The 21,555-nt window shown below is 39.2% G+C and overlaps 2 protein-coding genes across 16 annotated transcripts in view; one reads left to right on the forward strand and one right to left on the reverse strand.

Moving 5' to 3' along the window:
• Nucleotides 1-10,685, reverse strand: part of trip12 (thyroid hormone receptor interactor 12) — a 161,240-nt gene extending 150,555 nt beyond the window's left edge. For 3 of the 15 annotated variants that reach the window (XM_063045455.1, XM_063045441.1, XM_063045449.1), the window contains exons 1-4: nt 10,352-10,554; nt 9,516-9,749; nt 8,663-8,709; nt 7,568-7,643 (exon numbers count right to left, since the gene is read on the reverse strand). The gene's annotated coding sequence lies outside the window, so the exon portion shown is untranslated. Of the gene's footprint in view, nt 1-7,567; nt 7,644-8,662; nt 8,710-9,515; nt 9,750-10,351; nt 10,559-10,593 lie in introns of those variants that run through there. The other 12 variants (XM_063045444.1, XM_063045454.1, XM_063045442.1 and 9 more) reach the window with 12 other exon arrangements.
• A 94-nt stretch (nt 10,686-10,779) lies between these two features.
• Nucleotides 10,780-21,555, forward strand: part of LOC134345196 (F-box only protein 36-like) — a 73,505-nt gene continuing 62,729 nt past the window's right edge. Inside the window, exon 1 of the mRNA XM_063045457.1 lies at nt 10,780-11,117. Within this exon, the coding sequence (XP_062901527.1) occupies nt 11,022-11,117 (96 nt within the window). The 5' untranslated portion in view covers nt 10,780-11,021. The remainder of the gene's footprint in view (nt 11,118-21,555) is intronic.

The following is a 21,555-nucleotide window of genomic DNA, read 5'->3' on the forward strand; positions in this document are numbered from 1 at the left end:
AGACATCAGGCCCTGATGGTGTACCTGGTAGGGCAATGAAAACCTGGTAGGGCAGGGTTCAAGGACATCTTCAGTCTCCCACTGCTGCAATTGGAGGTGCCTATTTGCTTCAAAAGGGTCACAATCATATCAGTGCTCCAGAGCAGGGGCAAGTTGCCCCAACTACTATTGCCCAGTTGCACTCACATCTACCGTGGTGATGTGCTTTGAGAAGTCTATCACGGCCAGGATCAATTCCTGCCCAAGGAAATGGACCTGCTGCAATAAGTCTACAGCAGATGCAATCTCACTGCTCTCCACTCAGCCTTGGGTCACCTGGACAACAGCTGCTATATATTGACCACAGCTCAGTATTCAACACAATCATACCCTCAATTCTAATCAACAAGCCCCCAAACCTGGACTTCTGTACCTTCCTCTGCAACTGGATCCTTGACTTCCTCACTGGGAGACCATATCCAGTGTGGATCAAAAATAACACCTCCTCGCTGACAATCAACATTGGCTCAGCTCAAAGATACGCACTCAGCCTACTGCTCTACTCTCCAGGCACAGCTTAAATACCATCTATAAATCTGCTCATGGCAGAATTTCAGATGGTGATGAGGGATACAGGAGTGAGATAGATCAGCTGGTTGAGTGATGTTGCAACAACCTTGCATTCAACAGTAAGACTTTGGGGTGGGGAGGGGAAGTCCAGTAAAAACACACCAGTCCTCATCCAGGAATCAGATGTTGGAAGTGTGAGCTGTTTCAAGTCCCTAGGTGTTAACATCTCTAAAGATCTATCCTGGGCTCCAAAGACAGAACCACATTTCATTAGGAGTTTGAGGAGACACACTCAACATTTCAGGAACAGCTTCTTCTCCTCCTCCTGATTTCTGAAGGGACAATGAACTCATGAATACTACCTTTTTTTGTTCTTGTTTGCATTACTTAATTTTTTATATATTTCCTATTGCAATTTATAGTTTTAATGTATTACGTAATGCTACCACAAAATAGCAAATTTCACAATGTATGCCAGTGATATTAAACCTGATTCTCAAGAAAACAAAATCCAAAGATCACCACCATCGGACAGGAGGTACAGAAGCCTGGTCCCAACACCACCATATTCAATAGCCTCTTTTCAGCCATTTGATTCTTGAACCAAATAGAACAACCCTAATCACTACACTTTCGCAACACGATAACCTTATGAATGTTGCTTATATGATACTATGTACTTCTGACACTGCTGCATGTTCATTGCCCTTTTACATAGATGTGCATAGGACTATTTGACTTCGACTTTATTCTATGGCAATTCAATGCTCTCTTCTGACAAGGCAGTTTATTACCTTCGTATTGCAGCAACAACACTTCAGATTAACGAATTTATTCCTTTAAATTTCTCTCGATAGTTTCCTTTCCCACCATATCCTAATCTACTTTTCATCCTGCACCATATCTTCCAGCATTTCACCTTTCCTGCTTTCCAATCTACAGCATGTCCCCTTCCACCCCTCAAATTGTGTTCCTCCATCCCCATCCCTGTTCATCCAGGAGCTGAAGGATGAGTGACCTGAAAGTTCACCATTTCACTGCACAGGTGCTGACTGAATATTTTCCTCAGGTCTTCAGGTCTAAACTTACAATAGTTTGCCTCTGAAAAGACATTTTGAAAATGACTCAATGCACTATTACAAAGAGATTGAAAAGTTTAGCATTAGTAAAAATCATAACTAGATAGCGAAGAGAATAAAAACAAAATGTGATGAACAAAAATCACGAGACACGTACAAGCATAGCATGCATCACTTAGTGCCTGTGTGATTTTTTTTTTTAAATGCATTTGTTGGAAAGCTCAACTAAAAACAGCAAGTGCAGGAAACACTCAGATCAAGCTCAAACTAGTTATCCTTTCAAGTTGAGGACTACACTGTTTCCACCTTTGATCTAATCGTATCTGCTACATGCCATCTAGTGGTTCTTCATGAAGAAAATTAACAAAGATGTGAGAAAAAAATGCTTTCTGTTAAAAACATTCGCTTTAACAATCAGGTTAAGCTGAAAATATTTCCCAATATGTAGAGCATGTGGCAAAAATCCACTGCCAAATTTGTCACACAATACTTCCATAGTGTGCATCTCATTCCAAACTAAACTAAATACAAGCCTCATCTAAAATTACATTATTAAGAACCCTCACCACCCAGTTCTTCTCATTATTTCCATCAGGGAAAGGTACAGGAGCCTGAAGACACACACTTAATGTTTTAGAAATAGTTTCTTCCCCTCCACCATTACATTTCTGAATGGTTCATGAGACCATGAAAACTGTTTCACTATTTTGCACTATTATTTCTTACTATAACCTTTAGTAATATTTTACTGTAATGCTGCCACAAAAAACAAATGTTTATCAGTGATAATAAACCCAATTTTGATTTTGTCCATTACATACTTAGAAGCCAGTTGATGGGGATTTATTAGGACATACACTGAAAATAACATCACATCTAAAATTTTAAAACCTGTGTTTGCTGTTTTTGGAACTGATAAATTAGCTTGATTTCCACACAGACTCTTAATCATGACTATACGGGCTCACAGATTAACAAAAGCATGGATTGATTTATTTTTTTTTAAAAACAAAGATTAAGTTTCACAATTTTAAAACTTCTTCCACAGTACCTGAATGGATTTCAAATTCTACTGTAAAGCAGGTTAACTATTCAGTTAAGTGGTGCCCAACGAACAGTTAAAGTTAGGTTTACTGCACATATTGACCATTAAGCAATGAAACCAGGCAAACTTCAAAATATATATACTAACTTCTAATGTACTGACAACCTTTCCTTCACTTGCCTCCACTATTTCCACAACTGCCAAACCCATCCCCTCAAATATCCTTTTCAAAATATTACATCTTTGCACGGGCATGCCAAAAATCTGATAATGTAGGTAACCAAAAACATTAAAAAAATTGTAAAATATTCAGATCACCACTGCCTCCAGCAACAAGCAAACCATGGACATTCAGCATGCAATTAGCCAGAACACAAATTTTATTTCCCTTATACATAACATGTAATTTTCTTCCTCCTAGACTCTCAAGTTTAGTTAAATACAAGAGTACCAGATTATGGATAATATCTGAAGTGAAGCTTAGTGTTTAATTTAAGCACAAATCAAGCTGAATCCCTTGCTACACAACACAAAGCTCAGAATCAAACTACAACACTTAAGTCCAGTGTAGAAAACAATTTGAACAAATTCTTTGCTAGTTTCACCATTGAATTCTTAATGCACTATTATCAGAAAAATTAGCTTTAGTCTCAGGTTTGAAGTAACAGCAATGTAACTTTAATTATAAGGGTTAAATTATCAGGCGCATGATTTCAAAGGTACTAGCTCCAGATATTTCATCATGTGCTAGCTGATAACTAGATCATAAAGGGAAGTTATGGGGTTAAAATCTGATCTCAACCCCCACACTCAGGTCACTGGATACTTCAGTTCAAATAAGACGAAAGAATATAGCCTGTATGTTACAGTATGCTGTGCCTTTATAAATTAAACAATTAGACCCACAAAGTTTCAGATCTTGCACAATATTTTAATTAACCTTTCAACTGGCCAACTGTGACCTGTGTGACTAACATTTGAAAATGTTAGTCATACATGTCTCAGTTACCCACTGAAAGGTTACATATAGTTTTAGAATATTATTAAAACTCAAATTACCAGCAGCTTCTGCAGTACTAATTAACTGGCAACAAATATTTCAATGTTCGAAGTAACAGTATGTCATTTATCTCTGTAAGACAACCACTTGGCAAAAGCAGTAAATGAATTTGTTTACTGCATACTGTTCAATGAGTTGTAAATGAAGGGTTAATTATGTTTGGAACATCTCAGTTGACTGGGTAGATAAACAATCCTATAAACAAGATTTAAATCTTCAGGAGCACTATTTAGCAGTTACAATTTTCATTCTTTGAATTTATTGCCCATCCTTAGTTGCCTTGACATAATTGTTCAGCTTTCTCTTTCAAAAAGATTGCTAATACATATGGCAGTACTTCAGATCTTTACCAATTGCTGAAAGACCAGTCTTTTCTTCTCCTCTACCCAAATATTGATCCAATTTCTCTGAGCCATGATTGAATTTTCCTCCACTATTAAATTTCATTTGCATTAGCTTTAAATGCCAGTAGTAGTTTGATACTACTGATAAGCTTACAGAACTGCGGCAGTCATTAAGCCCAATTAGCTTACATTGGTGAGGACACCCGAGCAGGATGGGAGTCACATTTAATCTGGGCAAAAGACATCAGGGTTCAACTCAATCCAACAGCTTCAAAGCCATATTTTCAAATGTTAATTTTGCATTGCCACTTCTTTCACCCAAAACAATTCCAAATTTCACCATTTCTTACCAATATTAATCCATACAAGGGAAACCCATTTTAAATACTCCATATAAAAGCATCATCCTAACATTTTCAGAAAGGATACCTAAATAAAGGAGAATTTTTTTCTCTTAACTTCATTGTGACAACTACCATGATAAACCAGTCAAAAGCTGAATCACTGTTAGTCCCATCAAGGAAGGAGTGTCATGTATTCTTCACATACCCATTTGCATGAAACAGGACAAAGATTCACATTCTGTGATACACTGTATATGGCCATTCAGCCCAATTATTCCATGTACACCTCATGTTTTGCACCATTCAACTGATGCATTCCTCAACTGTTTAACCACCCTTCCCTGAATGCATTAGACTCAACTACCTCCTGCAATAGCAAGCTCCATATTCTCAGTTCCATAGTTTGTGTAAATTTTCAATAGCGTATTTTTGATGGTCAGTAGTTCTGCCCTTCATCCAGAGGTTCCCAACCCTTTACTGCCTTGGACCTTTACCATTAACCAAGAGGTCAGTGGACCCCAGACCCTAAATTGGGAACCCCTGCTCTCAGAGAAAGCTGTTTATATTTTTAGTTTTCCTTCAGACAATTCTATACCAGTGCAAAAACAAAACTTGAATATATTTTTCTAACAATATCATCCTTGCACTTTTTGTTTTTGAGTGCGCATTCTCTAGTATTTTCATAATCCTTCCATAGAGGCTAGAGAACAATGTCCATTCCTCCAAATATATCAAAACAAAGTATGGTACAAACTATCAATTGCATGTGCCAATAAATCCTAATGCATGGTTTTCTGTTAAAAATTGGCTACAAAGCAGTTTCGCTACCTTGTCCAGTACATTGAGATGCCAATTCCTTTGATATCCTACCACACATTTCTATGACTTTTCAGAAAAGTGACACATTTCCTACCAAAACACCTCATACATGCTCAAAAGCTTTCAATAATCTGACCATTGAAATTTATTTAATGCATCCTTGCCATCTGTTGCAATCCTTTATAATATTGGCCATTTCCCACATCCAGGCATTTTTGTGCCATTTGATCAGCTGAATTATATTCTTCAGTCCAAAGCTGTTATCTCTAATGCAAATTGCAAAGTATGGGCCTCAAATGATCCTTTTTCTACTTGATGCTTTTCTGAATAGCTCTCCTTAACACACTGTGCCTTAAGTCAGCTTGTTCTCCATTCTTTTATAAATTCAATATATTTCTTTAATAAGTTTTTGGAAAATAGAAATTATTTACTGCATTATCCATATACTGTCTGCAAAGCATACAAGGTTGATTAACCAAGGCTTTCCATTTTGAAATCTATGCTGGCTAGATTATACTTGCAAACACCTTTTCCATTAATCAATTCCATTCATATTCTGATACATATATTAAAATGACAGATCAAGTTTCCTCAACTGGTTCTTTCTCATTTCCTACAGATGTCACTTTAGTTTTTCAACAGTCCTTTCATAATACAGCACAACTTAGTACTATGCTTTAATATCTTTTTTCCTCCAAATTCTTTTAACATACATGGATGCAATTATGCAAATTAACAAAATCCCCTAGCATCATTACCAAATATTTCATTGCATTTTATATGCTATTTCTAATTTCAGCATATGATGCCATGCTCATATGAAATATTTCCTTATGAAACATGCAATACTTCAGTGAAATATTAAAACCGTTGGCAGTTTTTCAAGTTTACACACGAGGCATTTCAATTAATGCCTTCAACCTTTATACTTGGTACATCTAGCCAGCACAGAGTTTTCCCCATGACCTCTAATGGCTTCAATTTTCCCTAGCTTCCACAATGCTACACTCAAATGCTGTGCTAATATCAAAATCTATTCCTCTCATTACCTTCTTTCAACAATTAACCCAATACCAAGCGCTTTTTTTAAAAAAAGGTAGATTGGAAGACGCTTAGGAGAATAAAATCAAAAAGCAGTTTGCAAAATATTTGATGGGTTTCCCTTATTCATGACAAACATAGTTAGAAAAGTTGCAAATTCAAGCCATAACAAAGTTTCACCGACATTTTACACCAGTCTACATCTGATGAATTGCTGCATAACCTTATTTCTTCACATTCAGACAGATGATCCCTCATTTTCTCAAAATTGATCAGAAGATTTTTTTTAGGTTCCTAACCAGACTGACCCTTAAGTAAATATAGACATCAATTTTATTGTAATTTATGCAGATTCTTGCTATTTGTAAAATACCACATTGCCCTAAAACTAGAATGATTGTGATTCAAAACTAATTAAATTAGTATTGTTTGTCTAGGAGTGCAAGGACAAAAGGGGCTTCAATTAGCTATGTTTTGTACAAATTCTAATTAGCCAGTAGCCACATTATATAAAATAAAACTCAAGTATTTAGAAATTTTAGAAATGGTTCTGTTCAGATTCAAAATACATTCCACTCAGTAAACCTCCAAAGTTCTGAATGAGTCTATTATCATTTCAATCCTAAACAATCTTAAGTTTCTCATCCATAATCACTTGCCACAACTGTTATCTGCAGTGTAAGCAATTTTCAGGTTTTGATAGGTAATGACAGAAATGTCTTAAAACAATGAACTTAAGTTACAATATATTTCAGAAACACAAGATTAATGCATGCCAAATGACCTCAGTCTTCCTTTGTATTTGGCTTCCATATATCCACAAATTCTAGACCAGAAGAGCCTTCAGCATAGGACAACCTGTCTGATGTCAACTTAGATTATGAATTTTAATGAAAGATTATACCAGCATTTTTAAAATTAGAGGATTATGCATTTTTAAAATCAAATTCCACCCAGAATTCCCTCAAGCACAGGCCAGTTAACATTAATTCTATTTTACTTGGGTGGAGGTAGCGGGTAATTTAGACTTCCATGAACCCAAATTAACAGTATTGGTAAATAAGATGTCATTGGCAACAGTCATGTTTAATCTTTCATTTATGCTTCAAAGCACTGTTGGGTTCACCAGATTTTTCACCCATTACTACTGAGAGTTAGAAGGGCGGACAAATTAAGCTCATTAAACAGTTTCTTTCTTGAATGATAACATTCCCAGAATTCAACATTTAAAAAGTAATGTATCTGCTTCCAGGCCATCAATACAAATCTTAGCCCTGTTTACTTACAAATTGTGCAAGGACATCAGTGCCAGATTATATAACCCTCAATGCACCCTGAGCAGGAACATCACGTGAAACTGACCTGTAAGCACAGGAAAAAAAAAGTTGCAGCCATTTTAAACTTTTCAATCTGGAATAAGATGAGAATGGAAAAATTGTACATGTACTCCTTACCAAACATTGAACATGTTTTAACTTCTGTAAATAAATCTAACAACTCACATTTACTCCCCTTTTAGATAAAAAGTCAGTTTATCTCCAGAAATATGAATTAAATTACACATTTCCCACCTTATAATTAAAAACACCTGTAAAAAGAATTTTTGCAGATAACCATGATCAAAGGATTTGATTATTCATCTTTGTGGTCAACATTTCAACTTATTATTAAACTATCAAAGCAATTTTAATTTCATATAAGATATTGCACTATAAAGGACAAGAAATGCAGAATAAACCACCTTAAGTCTCTTGCATATCAAGATTGTAAGTAGCACAGTAGTGTAGTGGTTAGCACAATGCTTTACAGTACCAATGACCTGGGTTCAATTCCTGGCGCTGTTTGTAAAGAATTTGTGCGTTCTCCATGCGACCATGTGGGATTCCTCTGGGTGCTCCGGTTTCCTCCCACAGTCCAAAGACATATCGATTGGTGGGTTAATTGGTCATTGTAAATTGCCCTGTGATTAGACTAGGGTTAAAACAGGGGTTGCTGGGCGGCACGGCTTGAAGGCTTATTCCATGCTGTATCTCAATAAATAAAAACTTTCACACCTATGCTATGAGGGAACATCTCTACCTATACTGGGAATTATCAATTACTTCAGAATATGATATTGAATAAAACCCTTATTCCTTCAAATGATGAGAAAAGCTTTAACATAAGGTGTTAATCAGTTGCTTGTTAATAATAGAATTTTCACTGCAATCAGCAGACAAGTAGATTTGCAAAATAAGTTTATATTCCTCCCCCCCCAAGTACCAAAGCTTTTAAAACAAATACTTAATTATTACCCCAACCCAACAGACAAGAAGATTTAAACATGGAACTGCAAGGAAAATCAGATCAAACTTAGTCATGATATACTTAATGAAAAATACCTTCGATAACATTCCTCTGGATTCAAGATAGTAAGGTACCAAAAAATCTACAAAAAAAATGTATGGAAAAACAATTTACTTCAAGGTGGAGGAAAAATATATCTTAAAACTAATGTATCCTAGATTGAGACAAATGCCTTAGTGTCTGAATATTACACATTAGCTCTATTTCCCCCAATTTGCTGTCAGTTGCACAATAATCCAGCAGCAGGAAGTATAGTACATCTCCCTGCCAAAAAGTTAAGCTTTCTTGAAATAACTTACTTAAACTGTGGATAAAGTACGAGGTTGAACGTTTAGTGCAAATTCAATAGCAAAGGTTCTCGCAAAATACTTTAATATCCGTGGCAAAACTCGCAGACTTCCCTAGACTGAATTAAGCTCACTTGTTTAACGAAATATAGGAAAACGAAAGCGCTGCAGTTTGAACAAACGTTGATGAAACCATACAGAACTTTTGATACTCTACATAAAATCCCTGATAAATAATCTAAACGTATTACAGCCTTTGTTGAAATTAAGACAAACAGGCTTATGGGAGATACGTAAATGCGCTAGCCATTCCTGTTTATTTTTGCGGCCTACATATACAACTACTGTACCGCCATGGGAGAAACGAAATGGTTAACTTATTGTCATCGATAAATATCACAGGAAAGCACCACCGCTATTCTTCGCTGTAAATGTACAAGTTGCTTTTCTAAGTATATCTTTAACCCATGAAGCCAAAATTAGTAGGCGTAGAATGGGGTCATTGTTGTCCTCCAAACTGGGCCATGGAAAATATTACTAATCAGGCCTAGACAACAGGTCTTTTATTTCACAGCGTTCGTGATGGTTATAAGCGGCCTACCTCGTAGTGGGGTTTAAGCCCAACAATCAGCAGGGAGTGGGTTGAAGCAGCTATAGTTCCTGTCAGGTTCGAGCTTAGCTGCCTCTATTCCTTTATCATAAAGGCATTTTTTAAAGACTATGGAAAAGGGGAAGACAGTGGGGTGTCAGCGTCCAGGCCTGTGTTTCAGCATCAATCCCCGCTGTCGGAGTTACAGCTGTCGCCGGATGTGTGAACGTCAAACAGCAAGTGCTGCTGGGAAGGAAAGGGAGGGGGGCGGGAGAAAGAGGAAATTATTAAAATAAACTTCCTCTACCGCCCCTCTCTCGCCTTTCCCTCCTCCCCTCGCCTTTCCCTCCTCCCCAAAACAAACAATGAAAGTCATCAAGAAAATACTTAGGAAATAACAAAAACCTTCAAGAAATAACAACTTTAAGAGACGGCTATTTTGTCCCTTGGACTCTGGATAAGGCTCAGCCACAGGCCTCTTCCCTATGATCCTCGCCATAAACAGGAAAAAGAACGAGAAGCCAAAATGTGCTCACTCATTTTCAGAGGGTGAAACAAATCAACGCTCTCGGATACAATAGTAGAGAAAACTGACATACTTAGCCCTGCCACCCCCGGCATTCAATTATTTAAACAACGTTTAGAGGCAGTGGTTGGGGCAGGGAAGATCTTGCTCAGCCTGGAAAGAGATAGAAGGCTGAGGAATTCATACTTAGTGCCAGGAGGGGAGGGGGGGAAAAAACTGGGAACTGTTTTGCTGTAATGATAAAGGATTCACAGTATCATCTTTTTACCTCTTTCTCTCTCTCCCCCCTTTTTTTGCAGCTGTTGGAAATAAACATTATTACCTAGTTTGTTCCAATTCTACAGCCTGCCACCAGCTCACCCAGTGCCTGTACTAAACTGTCGGGCACCGCGGCGACTCCACTGGGCCAACCGGCCCGCCCGCTCACCCTCCGTGGCGCCTGTATCCTTCCCCACCGCCGGGCCTCCTTCCCGTTGTTTCCAGCGGGAGCTGGTGTCACTCCTTTCCGGGCCCCACAAACCGAACAAATACGTGTGACGGCTTCCAAAAAAAAATTAAACCCGCCTTCTTCACTCTCCCGGCTTCCTTTTCCGTGTTTGCCACCTCGGAATTACACTCTCCCTTCCTTTTTCTTTGAGGGAAAATATACTCCTGCGATCAGCTATAATTTACAATTAATTAACTCTTCTTGCTCTCCCACCTTAAGGGGTATCATTGCGCGGGGTCATGACCCCCCCACGTCCTGGGAAATTGGTCGTCACAGAGACCAGTTGACGTTGGCAGTTGCACACGTCGGTTTTTTTGTGGGGCAAATAGTATTTTAAATCGGTCCGGTTAAAGCTTTTCCACAAAAAGCAAAAAATGCACCGTTAAGGTTTGTTGATGCGGCTTTGACGAATTTGCATTGCGCGAACTCGGAGTAAAGTAAAACTAGTCGTGGCTGCTCTTGTTTACATTCGACGCCGTTGCTCTGGCAATAAGAAGCGTCCAAGATGGCCTCTTTATTGCAGGGCACAATTTTTGAAATCAGCGCACAAGCTCCACCACCGAGTAAGGATTATTATCAGCTTTCGGTGACCAATTCATCGGTGAGTATGTTAAAGGAGGTACGTTGAATTAATCAAATGACTTTGATTTATTGCGTCAGCCTGGTGCAATACAGCAAGTTTGGGGGCGATGTCAACTTCACATCTTCTCGACCCCGAAGTCCTCTTCCCGGTATTAAATGTCTGGAATCTGCTTTTGGTGAATCAGTTTTTTTATTGGTTTCATAGCATTAATTACGCCCCGAGTTAAAATCTATTTCAACGATGCTATTTATTCTAAGTCTAGCGAAGTTTAGCATAGGACAAACGGTACTGAACAAGAAAGGGCTCTTCGGTCCACGGTTTTGAACTGAGTAAACCAGTTCGGTAAGCACCTAATTTAACGAATCATTCAGCCTACATAATATCCACTCACCACTCCCCGTGTAAAAACAAAACTTGCCCTGCATATTTCCATAGAACTTGCCGCCTCTCACCTAAATGCATGACCTCTAATATTAAACTTTTCAACGTTCGGGAAAAGATACCAGATATTTACTCTAAATACAAGATATTCTGCAGATGCTGGAAATCTTGAGCAATGCACACACACAAAATGCTAGAGAAGCTGAGCAAGTCAGAGAGCGTCTGTGGAGAGGAATAAGCAACCTTTGGGTAGAGACTTTTCATCAGGAATAGTTGTCTACTCTATCTATGCTTCAAATACATCTCCCTCAACCTCCGCCACTAGAGAAAATAATCCAAGTTTGCCCATTTCTCTTATCCAGGCAGCATTCTGGCTAGCTAGATCTGCATGCTATCTAAACCCTCCACATTCTAGGTGACCAGAAATGAACCAGCCAAACCAAAGTTTTTAAAATATGCAACATAACTTCCTGTCTCTTGAGCTCAATGCTGGGCTAATAAAGGAAAGCATGCCTTATGCCTTTGTTACCAACCCATCAACTTGTGCAGTTGCATGGAGTTATTGTCAAAGACCCCAAGATATCTTTGTACAACAGCACTGTTAACGGCCTTACGATGTACTGTTCCTTTTCATTTGATCTCCCAATGTGCAACACCTCAGATTTGGCTGGCTTAAACACCATCTACCATTTCTCCACCCACATCTGCAACTGATCTATGATCACGCTATATATATTTTGGTAGTTTTCTTTGCTATCCACAGCACAACCGATCTTCATATTGTCTGCAAACTTACCGACCTACCTATCTCCGTTTTCATTCAAGTTATTTAGAGTCATAGAGTAGTCCAGCATAGAGGAAAGCCCTTCGTTCCGTCTAGTCCATGCTGACTTGATCTTCTCCCGCCCCAGTCCCATCTGCCTGAACCTGGACTATATCACTCCAAACCTCTCCCATCCATGTACCCATCTAAACTCATGAATCTGCATCTACCTCTTCCACTAGTAGCTCATTCAATATTTCCACCACCCTCTGAGTGAGGAAGTTTCCACTGGGATTCCTATTAAATATTTCACCTTTCACCCTAAACATCTAGTTCTAGTCTCACTCAGCCCGAAGGGGAAAAGCCTGCATGCATTCACTCTAACTAAACTCCTCATAATTCTGTATACTTCTATCAAATCTCACTTCATTCTCCTGCAATCCAGGGAATAAAGACTTATCCTTCTCCTATAATTTAGTTTCTATGTCCCAGCAACATTTTTTGTAAATTTTCCCTACATTCTTTCAAGCTTATTAATATCTTTCCCATAGGTAGGTGACCAGAATTGCACGCAATACTCTAAATTTGGCCTCACCAACATCTTGTACAATTTCAACATAACATCTCAACTCCTGTACTCAGTACTATGATTTATGAAGGCCGGTGTCCCAAAAGTTCTGTGACCCTATCTACCTATGCCACTTTCAAAGATTTTTGATCTGTACTCCCAGTTCCATTTGATCTACCACACATATCAGAGCCCTACCATTCAGCGTATAAGTCTTACCCTGTCTGTACTCCCAGAATGCAATATCTTATATTTTTTTGCATTAAAATTCATCTGTCATTTTTTATACCACTTTACTAGCTCATCAAGATCACACTGCAAACTTTAAAGGTCTTTTTTGCTGTCTACTATGCCCCAATCTTGGTGTCATCTGCAAATTTCTGATCCAATTTATCACACTATCATCAATATCATTAACAGTGATGATAAACAACAATGGATCCGGCACTGATACAGTACATCACTAGTCACAGGCCTCCCGTCAAAGAAGCAACTATCTACTACTACTCTCTAGCCTCTCCTACTAAGGCAACAGTGAATCCAATTGGCTACTTCAACCAGAATGCCAAGTGACTTAACCTTTTAGACCAGCCTTCCTTGCAGGACTTTGTAAAAACCTTGTTAAAGTTAAAGTAGACAACGTTCAGCTCCTTTCCTCCATCAACATTCTTGGAACCTCTTCAACAAAATCTAAAAATTTGACTTGACATTACAAACTATGCACAAAACCACGGTGACTATCCCTAATCAGATCCTGTATATCCAAATACTTATATGTGCTCGTCCTTAGAATATCTTTCAGTAATTTATCCACAAATGTCAGAATCACCAAACTACAATTTGCTGAACATGAGAAATTCTGAAGATGCTAGAAATCCAAAGCATTTTGTAGGATAAACCTGTTTATTCATTTTCATAGATGCTGCCTGACCTGCTGAGTTCCTCCAGCATTTCGTGTGTATTGATAAAATTTCCTGGCTTATTCTAAGAGCCTTCCTGAAACAAAGTGGACATCTCACCAGTAAGTCCAATCAACCACTGTCCTCTGTCTTGTTAACAAGCCAATTCTGAATCCAAATGGCCCAGTCACATGGAATCCCGTGTATTTTAGTATTCTGTATCAGTATGCCTTGATGGACTTTGACGAATGCCTTACCAGAATCTATGTTGACAATACCACAGCTCTACCGTCCTGAATCACCTTCATCTCCTCCTCAAAAAAATCGATCAAGTTAGCTTGACGTGATAAATCCTGCACAAAGCAATGTTGATTGTCCCTAATCAGACCATGGTTTTCCAAATATTGATCAATCCTATCCTTAGAAAAACTGTCCAATAGCCACCTTGCCACAGATGTAAGAATCACCAGTCTATAGTTTACAGGATTATCTCTATTTTCTTTCTTTAAAAAAAGATCAGCTCTGTGATTTTACTTGAGGCTCGAGAAGACATGAAAATCTTGTTTAAGGCCCATCAATCTCATCTCTCTCGATAACTTGGAGTATACCCCATCAGACCCTGGGGACATCCACATTAATTTGCTTTGAGAGTCTCAGTACTACCTCTTTCTATATCTTAACAAGCCCAAGCATACTAGCATAATCAACAACACACACAAAATGTTGGAGAAACTCAGCAGGCCAGGCAGCATCTAGGGAAAAGAGTAAATACCCAACGTTTCAGGCTGAGACCCTTCATCAGGACTGGAAAGGAGCGGGGGAAGAAGGACAAGCTAGAAGGTGATAGGTGAAGCCAAATGGGTGGCGAGGGGGAATGAAGCTGGGAGGTAATAGGTGGAAAAGGTCAAGGACTGGAGAAGAAGGAATCTGATAGAGGGGAGTGGAACGTGGGAGAAGAGAGAGAAGGAGGTGATAGGCAAGTAAGGAGAAGGGGTGAGAGGCCGGGGTGGGGAATTGAAGAAGAGGAAAGGGATGGGGGGGGGCAGGAGTTACTGGAAGTTGGAAAAATCGATGTTCATGCCGTTAGGTTGTAGGTTAATGTGAGGTGTTGCTCCTGCAGTGACATCATCGTGGCAGAGGAGGCCATGAACTGACATGTCAGAACGGGAATGGGGATTGGAATGAAAGTGCTTGACCACTGGGAAATCCCACTTTTTGCAGATGTAGTGGAAGTGCTCGACAAAATTGGGTTTATATTTCAGCAAGGGTGTAGTCCAAAACATCAACCTATTCTTCGATTTTTTTTCGTCCTCTACAGATATTGTATAATTTGTTGCCTTTCCAGTTTTGCCTAATTGTATAAATTATAGTTGAAGTCCCAGAAGACTTAAGAATAGCCAGCATTATTCCCTTCTTTAAGAAACTCAACAGAGACGAAACAAGAAATTATAGTCTGGTGAACCTTACATCAGCCCTACAGGATTTACTTGCATTTGGAAAAAACACAGGCTTATTAGGGATTGTCAATAAGGCCTTGCACAGAAGAATTCCTGTATCACAAATCTATTTGAGTTTTTTGAGCAGATGACAAAAACGGCTGGTGAGAATTGGCCAGGACCGAGTACAAAAGTTGGAGAGTCATGTTGCAGCTGTATAAAACTTTGGTTAGACCACATTTGGTGTATGTGTGCAGTTTTTGCTATGTCTTGTAACTCCAGAAACTAATCAATGGAAAAATACAGGAGCTGCTATACTAGCTTACCTCGTTTTTGTTTTTTTTTGTGAGGCATTCAAATATGACGTGGTGGCATAATGATGTATGCCATTCACATACTTCTTACATATAATCCAATATGAATTATGTAAACAAATAAAGAATGCTTAATCAAACAATATATTTACAATATTACTCAAATATTACTGGAATATTAAATACACAACACTCCTCTCTGCTTAGCTATAAACTCCATCTCAATATAGAATGCATCTGGACTCAAATATGTAACGTATTGCTCCAGTCATACACAGTATACTGTATAATACAACTCTAATATTGTAACATAGTGCCCTCTAGTCATCTTATATAGGCCTTAAGATTTAACCACTGTGGAAAATTTCTTGCTATTGTGGGAATTGCACAGTCTCGGATCGCAAGACCCTGCAGCGGATAGTGAGGTCAGCTGTGAAGATCATCGGGGTCTCTCTTCCCGCCATTACAGACATTTACACCACACACTGCACCCGTAAAGCCAACAGCATTGTGAAGAACCCCACACACCCCTCATACAAACTCTTCTCCCTCCTGCCATCTTGCAAAAGGTACTGAAGCATTCGGGCTCTCACGACCAAACTGTGCAACAGTTTCTTCCCCCAAGCCATCAGACTCCTTAATACCCAGAGTCTAGACTGACATCTACATCATTTATTATTATATTGTAATTGTCCTCTACTGTGCCTATTGTCTTTTTTATTATTTATTGTACTATCCTGCACTGTTTTGTTCACTTTATGTAGTCCTGTGTAGGTCTGTAGTCTAGTGTAGTTTTTGTGTTGTTTTACGTAGTCTAGTGTAGCCTTGTGTTGTATCACTTAGTCTAGTGTAGTTTTGTGTTGTTTCTTGTAGCACCATGGTCCTGGAGGAACGTTGTTTCGTTTTTACTGTGTACTGTACCAGCAGTTTATGGTCGAAATGACAATAAAAAATGACTTGACTTGACTTGAAAACATCTTTCCTGACGAGGGATCACTACTTGGCAGGTGAGACTTATGGCTGTGAAACAGGTTCAGGTTCTGGGCCTCCTCCACGGAGTTGATTCCTACAGCTTTGGACACCTCTCTTCTCCAACAATTGACTCTGCTGTCTTCAACTAATCGATGTGTTGTCTCCAGATAACATAAAACACAATCTCCAGTTCTGTCCTTAATCTTTCCAAGTACTCACTTTTAATCATCTCTTGTGTCCCTTGCCAAGACTGCTTGTTCAGGAGTGAAACATCAAACCTCCTTGTTTTAGGGGCCCTCAATTTGTCTCAGCTGTTTGTCCTGCATACTCCTGAGAATGGGTTTGACAAGATCCAAGCATGAGGACAAGAGACAATCAAGGAACAGCAGAGCTGGTGTGTTGTGGATTGTAGAGTGTGCTGTATTGCAATATGCAAGAAGGAAATTGGTGATCTTCTGATTCAGTGTAGTTTGTTTTGCTGACGTTGTTTGCAGTGCATTCTTTAGACTTGGACAAACCTTTCCACCAAGTTAATTGTGGCTGGATGGTACAGTGCAGATTTAATATGTCTTATTTCATTCATTTTCAGGAATGTCTGAAACTGTTCTGTAACAAATTGTGGTCCATTGTCATTGATTAAGTGTGATGGAACACCAGTCCTTGGGAAGAGGCTTCTTAACACACCAACGGTGTGTCAGGCTTTACTAGAGGCTATTGGGAACACTTCTGGCTGCTTTGTAGCTGCATCCACTACTACCAAGAAATTTGTGCTCATGAACGGTCTGGCAAAATCCACATGAATCCTCTGCCAGGGCAATGCAGACCATTCCCAGGGATGGAGAGGTGCTGCTCTTGGTATCTTCTGAACATGTTGGCATCCCAAACAGTGCATGGCATGCTGCTGTATCTGCTGATTTATCGCAGGGCATCAGACAAAGCTTCTAGTCAACACTTTCATTTTGACTAAGCCTAGATGACCTGGCATGTACTAGCCCCTTCAACACTTTAGCTCTTGGATGGTACAACAACTCTCAATCCCCATATAAAGCAAACACCCACTTTCCCCTGTCAAATGCAAATTCATCCTAGTGTTGGTAAAATAGGGAAACTAGAATTTCTGCTGCACCTTCCCCCGATTTTGGGTTGCAAATATAGACCAGAGACCGTGCGGTGTCTTTTGGGGTTTCACACTTGGCATATCATGCACTGAGCCCATAATCTTCTAATCTTTTTAACACTGTCTTGAGATTTTTGAGATGTTCCTTATCGTCCCCACCAGTAACAATGATGTCATCCAGGTAACACTGAGTGCCCGGACAGTCTTGCAATGCATGGTCTATAGCTTTCTGCTAGAATACAGGTACAGATGCTACTCCAGAAATAAACCTATTATAGCGATAAAATTCTTTGTGAGTCTTGATGGTGAGAAACACTTTGGACTCTTCTTCAATTTACATCTGTAGGTAGGCCTCAGCTGTCCACTTCGCTGAAGTGTTTCCATACGGAAAGGTTTGCAAAAGGTATCTTCTATCCTGGGTAGAGGGTATTGATCTATTTTCAGTCCTGAGTTGATGGTGACCCTAAATTCACCATAGATCCTGTCAGACCCATTCTTCTCGGCTCCTGGGACCACTGGCTTTGCTTATAGGCTCCACTCAATCTTGGAAAGAATTCTTTCAGCCTCCATGTGATCTAGCTCACTGGCTACTTTATCATGGACAGCATAAGGAACCAGATGGGCTTTGTAAAACTTGGGTGTGGCATTTTCATTTAACACTATTTTATCCTCAATATGTTGAGTTTTCCACTGCCATCCTTGAAGACTGCTGTGGCATCGTTCAGTACCTTTCTTAACTTGCTTTCAGTTGACTGTTTTGCAGGGGATATGGCATGCAAACGGTGGATATATCTCCAATCATGTTGTAGTTGTCTCAGCCAATCACAACCCCACAATGCTAGCCCTCCTATTTTTACCACATACAAGCCCAATGCGGCTTGTTGATTATGGTAGTTCATTATTACAAATGTCATCCTCACAGGAGTTATCTTTTCTCCTGTATAAGTTCTCAGTTTGATATCTGGTGGCTCTCAAGTTCAGTATCTTTGAAATGCCACTCAAGCTTATTTTGTGTAACGATTAAAGCAGCTGAACCATGTCCAATTCCATTTTCATTAATTTTCTGTTCATTTCTAGTGTAAGCCATATTGCTTGTCTCTTGTTAATTTTTACAATATAAATCTCAATGCTACCCATTCCTTTATCATGCTTATATTATTGAATTTTTCATCAACAGCATGGCGATTACTGCTCTTTTTGAAACTGCAGCTTGTCTTTTTAGCTTTTTCTCTTCCCTGTGCTGTCCATTTACTTTCGTCTGCCTGACATACTCTTTGCACATATCCTACTTTGTTGCATTTTATGCAAGTTTCACCTTTAAACCTGCATTGGCCTGGTGTATGTGAGTTCTTGCCACAACAGTAACACAGTTTGTTCAGCCAGCAGGTTTCTGTTTAGATGTTACAATTTTGTTTTCACTTACTCTCATCTTGACTGCAACTCTGGCTGCTGTTCCATTGATACAGCAATTTCAACTGCTGTTTTAATGTGAGTTGTGCTTCAGTTCGGAGCTGTTTTTGAATGTTTTCTTGTAAGATTCCATGAACTAAGCAATCTCTCAGTGTATCATTAAACCCATCATTGAACTGACAATGCTCGGACAATTTCTTCAATGTAAGCTGAACTGGACTCCCCTTCCTTTTGATTCCAATTATGAAACCAAAAGCATTCTGCAATCAACAGTGGTTTCAGTTCTAACTGTTCCTGCATTAAATTCACAGTAACAGCAAAGCTCATTTCATCCTGTTTGGTTGGAGCATTTAAACTTCCGAGCAAACTGTATGCTCTTCCATCTATTGCACTCAGCAACACTGGCACTCATTTTTCAACGGCTATTTCATTTGCTTCAAAATACTGTTCAATTCATTCAGTATACATCATCCAGTTCTCCGTTGTGCAATCAAATACATCTGTCTTTCAGATGTAGCCAGCCTTTTCTTCTTTATTTATTATTATTATCACTCGGGTTCACTGTTTATGAATCCATGGCCACACTCATTGCTTGTTAATTTCATCTGTTTTCTGCTTTTTTTAACTCAAACATCTCTCTCCCCTTCTAAAGAAAACTATGTTGCATTTCAACAGGTAGGTAGTCATGATGGGTTCATTTTAAAGTTTCTCATCAATGTTGTTATGCTTTGTAACACCAGAAAGTAATCAAAAGAAAAGCACAGGAGCCAGGATACTGGTCTACTTGGTTTTTTTTCCCCTCCTTTTGTTTTTAGTGAGGCACTCACATAGGATGTGGTGGCATAATGCCATATTCCATTTATATACTTCTTGCATATAACCCATAATGAATTATTTAAACAAACAATACTTAAGCAATATTACTGAGATACTAAATGCACTACAGTTCTGGTCACCACATTATAGGAAACGTGGAGGCCTTGGAAAGATGAAGAACAGGTTCCACTGGGATGTTACCTGGTTTGTAAATTATTGTCTATAAGGAAAGGATGAACAAACTTTGATTGTTTTCTCTGAAGCACAGGAGGCTGAAGGGTGACCTAATTAAAGTACATAAAATTATGAGAGGCATAGATGAAGTATATAGTCAAAAGTTTTTTTCATAGGGTGGAAAAGTCATGCACTAGGAGGCTTAAGTTCAAACTTTAAAATGAGAGGGAATGTCTAAAGGACACTTGTGAGGCATGATGCTTTTTGTTTACACGGAAGCTAGTAGGTGCCTGGAATGTGCTGCCACAGGAAGTGGTGGAGGCAGATAGGACAACAACTTTCAAGAAGCATTTAGAGACATGAACAGGCAGGGAATACAGAGATATAAACCACGTGCATTAAAATAGGATTAGTTCAAGCCATAACTGGTTTAGACATGGGGTCTGAAGAGTTCCTGTTGCTCTAGTATTTTGTGTTCTACGTCACTAGTTATCTGCAACTTCAACAGACTGTATTTAAGACATACTGTGTGTGTCCTTCTGATCCTTTTTAATCTTGTTGCCTAAATTAATCTACAGTGTTCTATAATTTGTTATTGATCCCAATATTTTAAATTTTATTGACTAATTAATCTCCATAATTATTTCTGCTCTGCATATAGTTTTCAGCTGTCAATGTTAGCCACTGCCAAAGCTTAAAGATAACTGTAGGTAAAGCGGCACTGTACTTGCACTTTTGTCACATGTTGTGAGGTGAGGGCCACTGTCGATCAGAGATGACTGTGGATATTGTGTCCTAGCTGTCTAGATAAGCAAGCCTGGGCAATACGATATGGAGAGCAAGCTGTTGCCCAGGTAGCAAGCTTCCCCTCTCCAAGCATCTGATGAACCCAAAGGAATAGATAGAGCATAGATCGATACAGTTTGGTACCAGCAGTGTTGCAGGAGTTGCCAGTCAACATTTAACTCAATGTAGGACTGCCTTAGGGACTCCAGCTCCAGATCTTTGCCTCAGGATCTACTCTGGAAGCCTTCCTCATGAGTGAGTATAGCTGCAAGGCAGCGGAGGTTTGAGATTAGAGTTTTGCTTCTCCTAGATGAGCCAACCATGGCTAACAAGCCCCATCTTCCCAAAGCGACTGGTTTTATGAGACCAGTAACCCACCTTTTCCCCTTCTCCTGTCGATAGGAACGGATCCGCCGGGCTTAGTAGCTAAGTCATGTGTGAAGGCCAGGAGCTGGACTTGGTTGACAGAGGCTATTTGAGGCGCACGCCTTTGGGAGCACGTTGTAGATAGATAGGTAGATACTTTTATTGATCCTGAAGGAAATTACAGTGTCACAGTAGCGCTACAAGTGCACAGATATACAAGTATATAAATATTGGAAGATAAGTAAGAAAGAATTAAGAATAAGTTACCTCAAACAGTCTAACAGGGGGGGCATCATTTCCCAGGCGATAGGTTGGCTCGTTATAGAGCCTAATGGCTGAGGGAAAGAATGATCTCATATGAGTGCTCTTTAGAGCAGTGCAGTTGTCTTAATCTATTACTAAAAGTGCTTCTCTGTTCAGCCAAGGTGGCATACAAACATTGGCCAGAATTGCC

This window comes from Mobula hypostoma, chromosome 4, assembly GCF_963921235.1.
Source record: "Mobula hypostoma chromosome 4, sMobHyp1.1, whole genome shotgun sequence".
NCBI classification, from domain to species: domain Eukaryota; kingdom Metazoa; phylum Chordata; class Chondrichthyes; order Myliobatiformes; family Myliobatidae; genus Mobula; species Mobula hypostoma.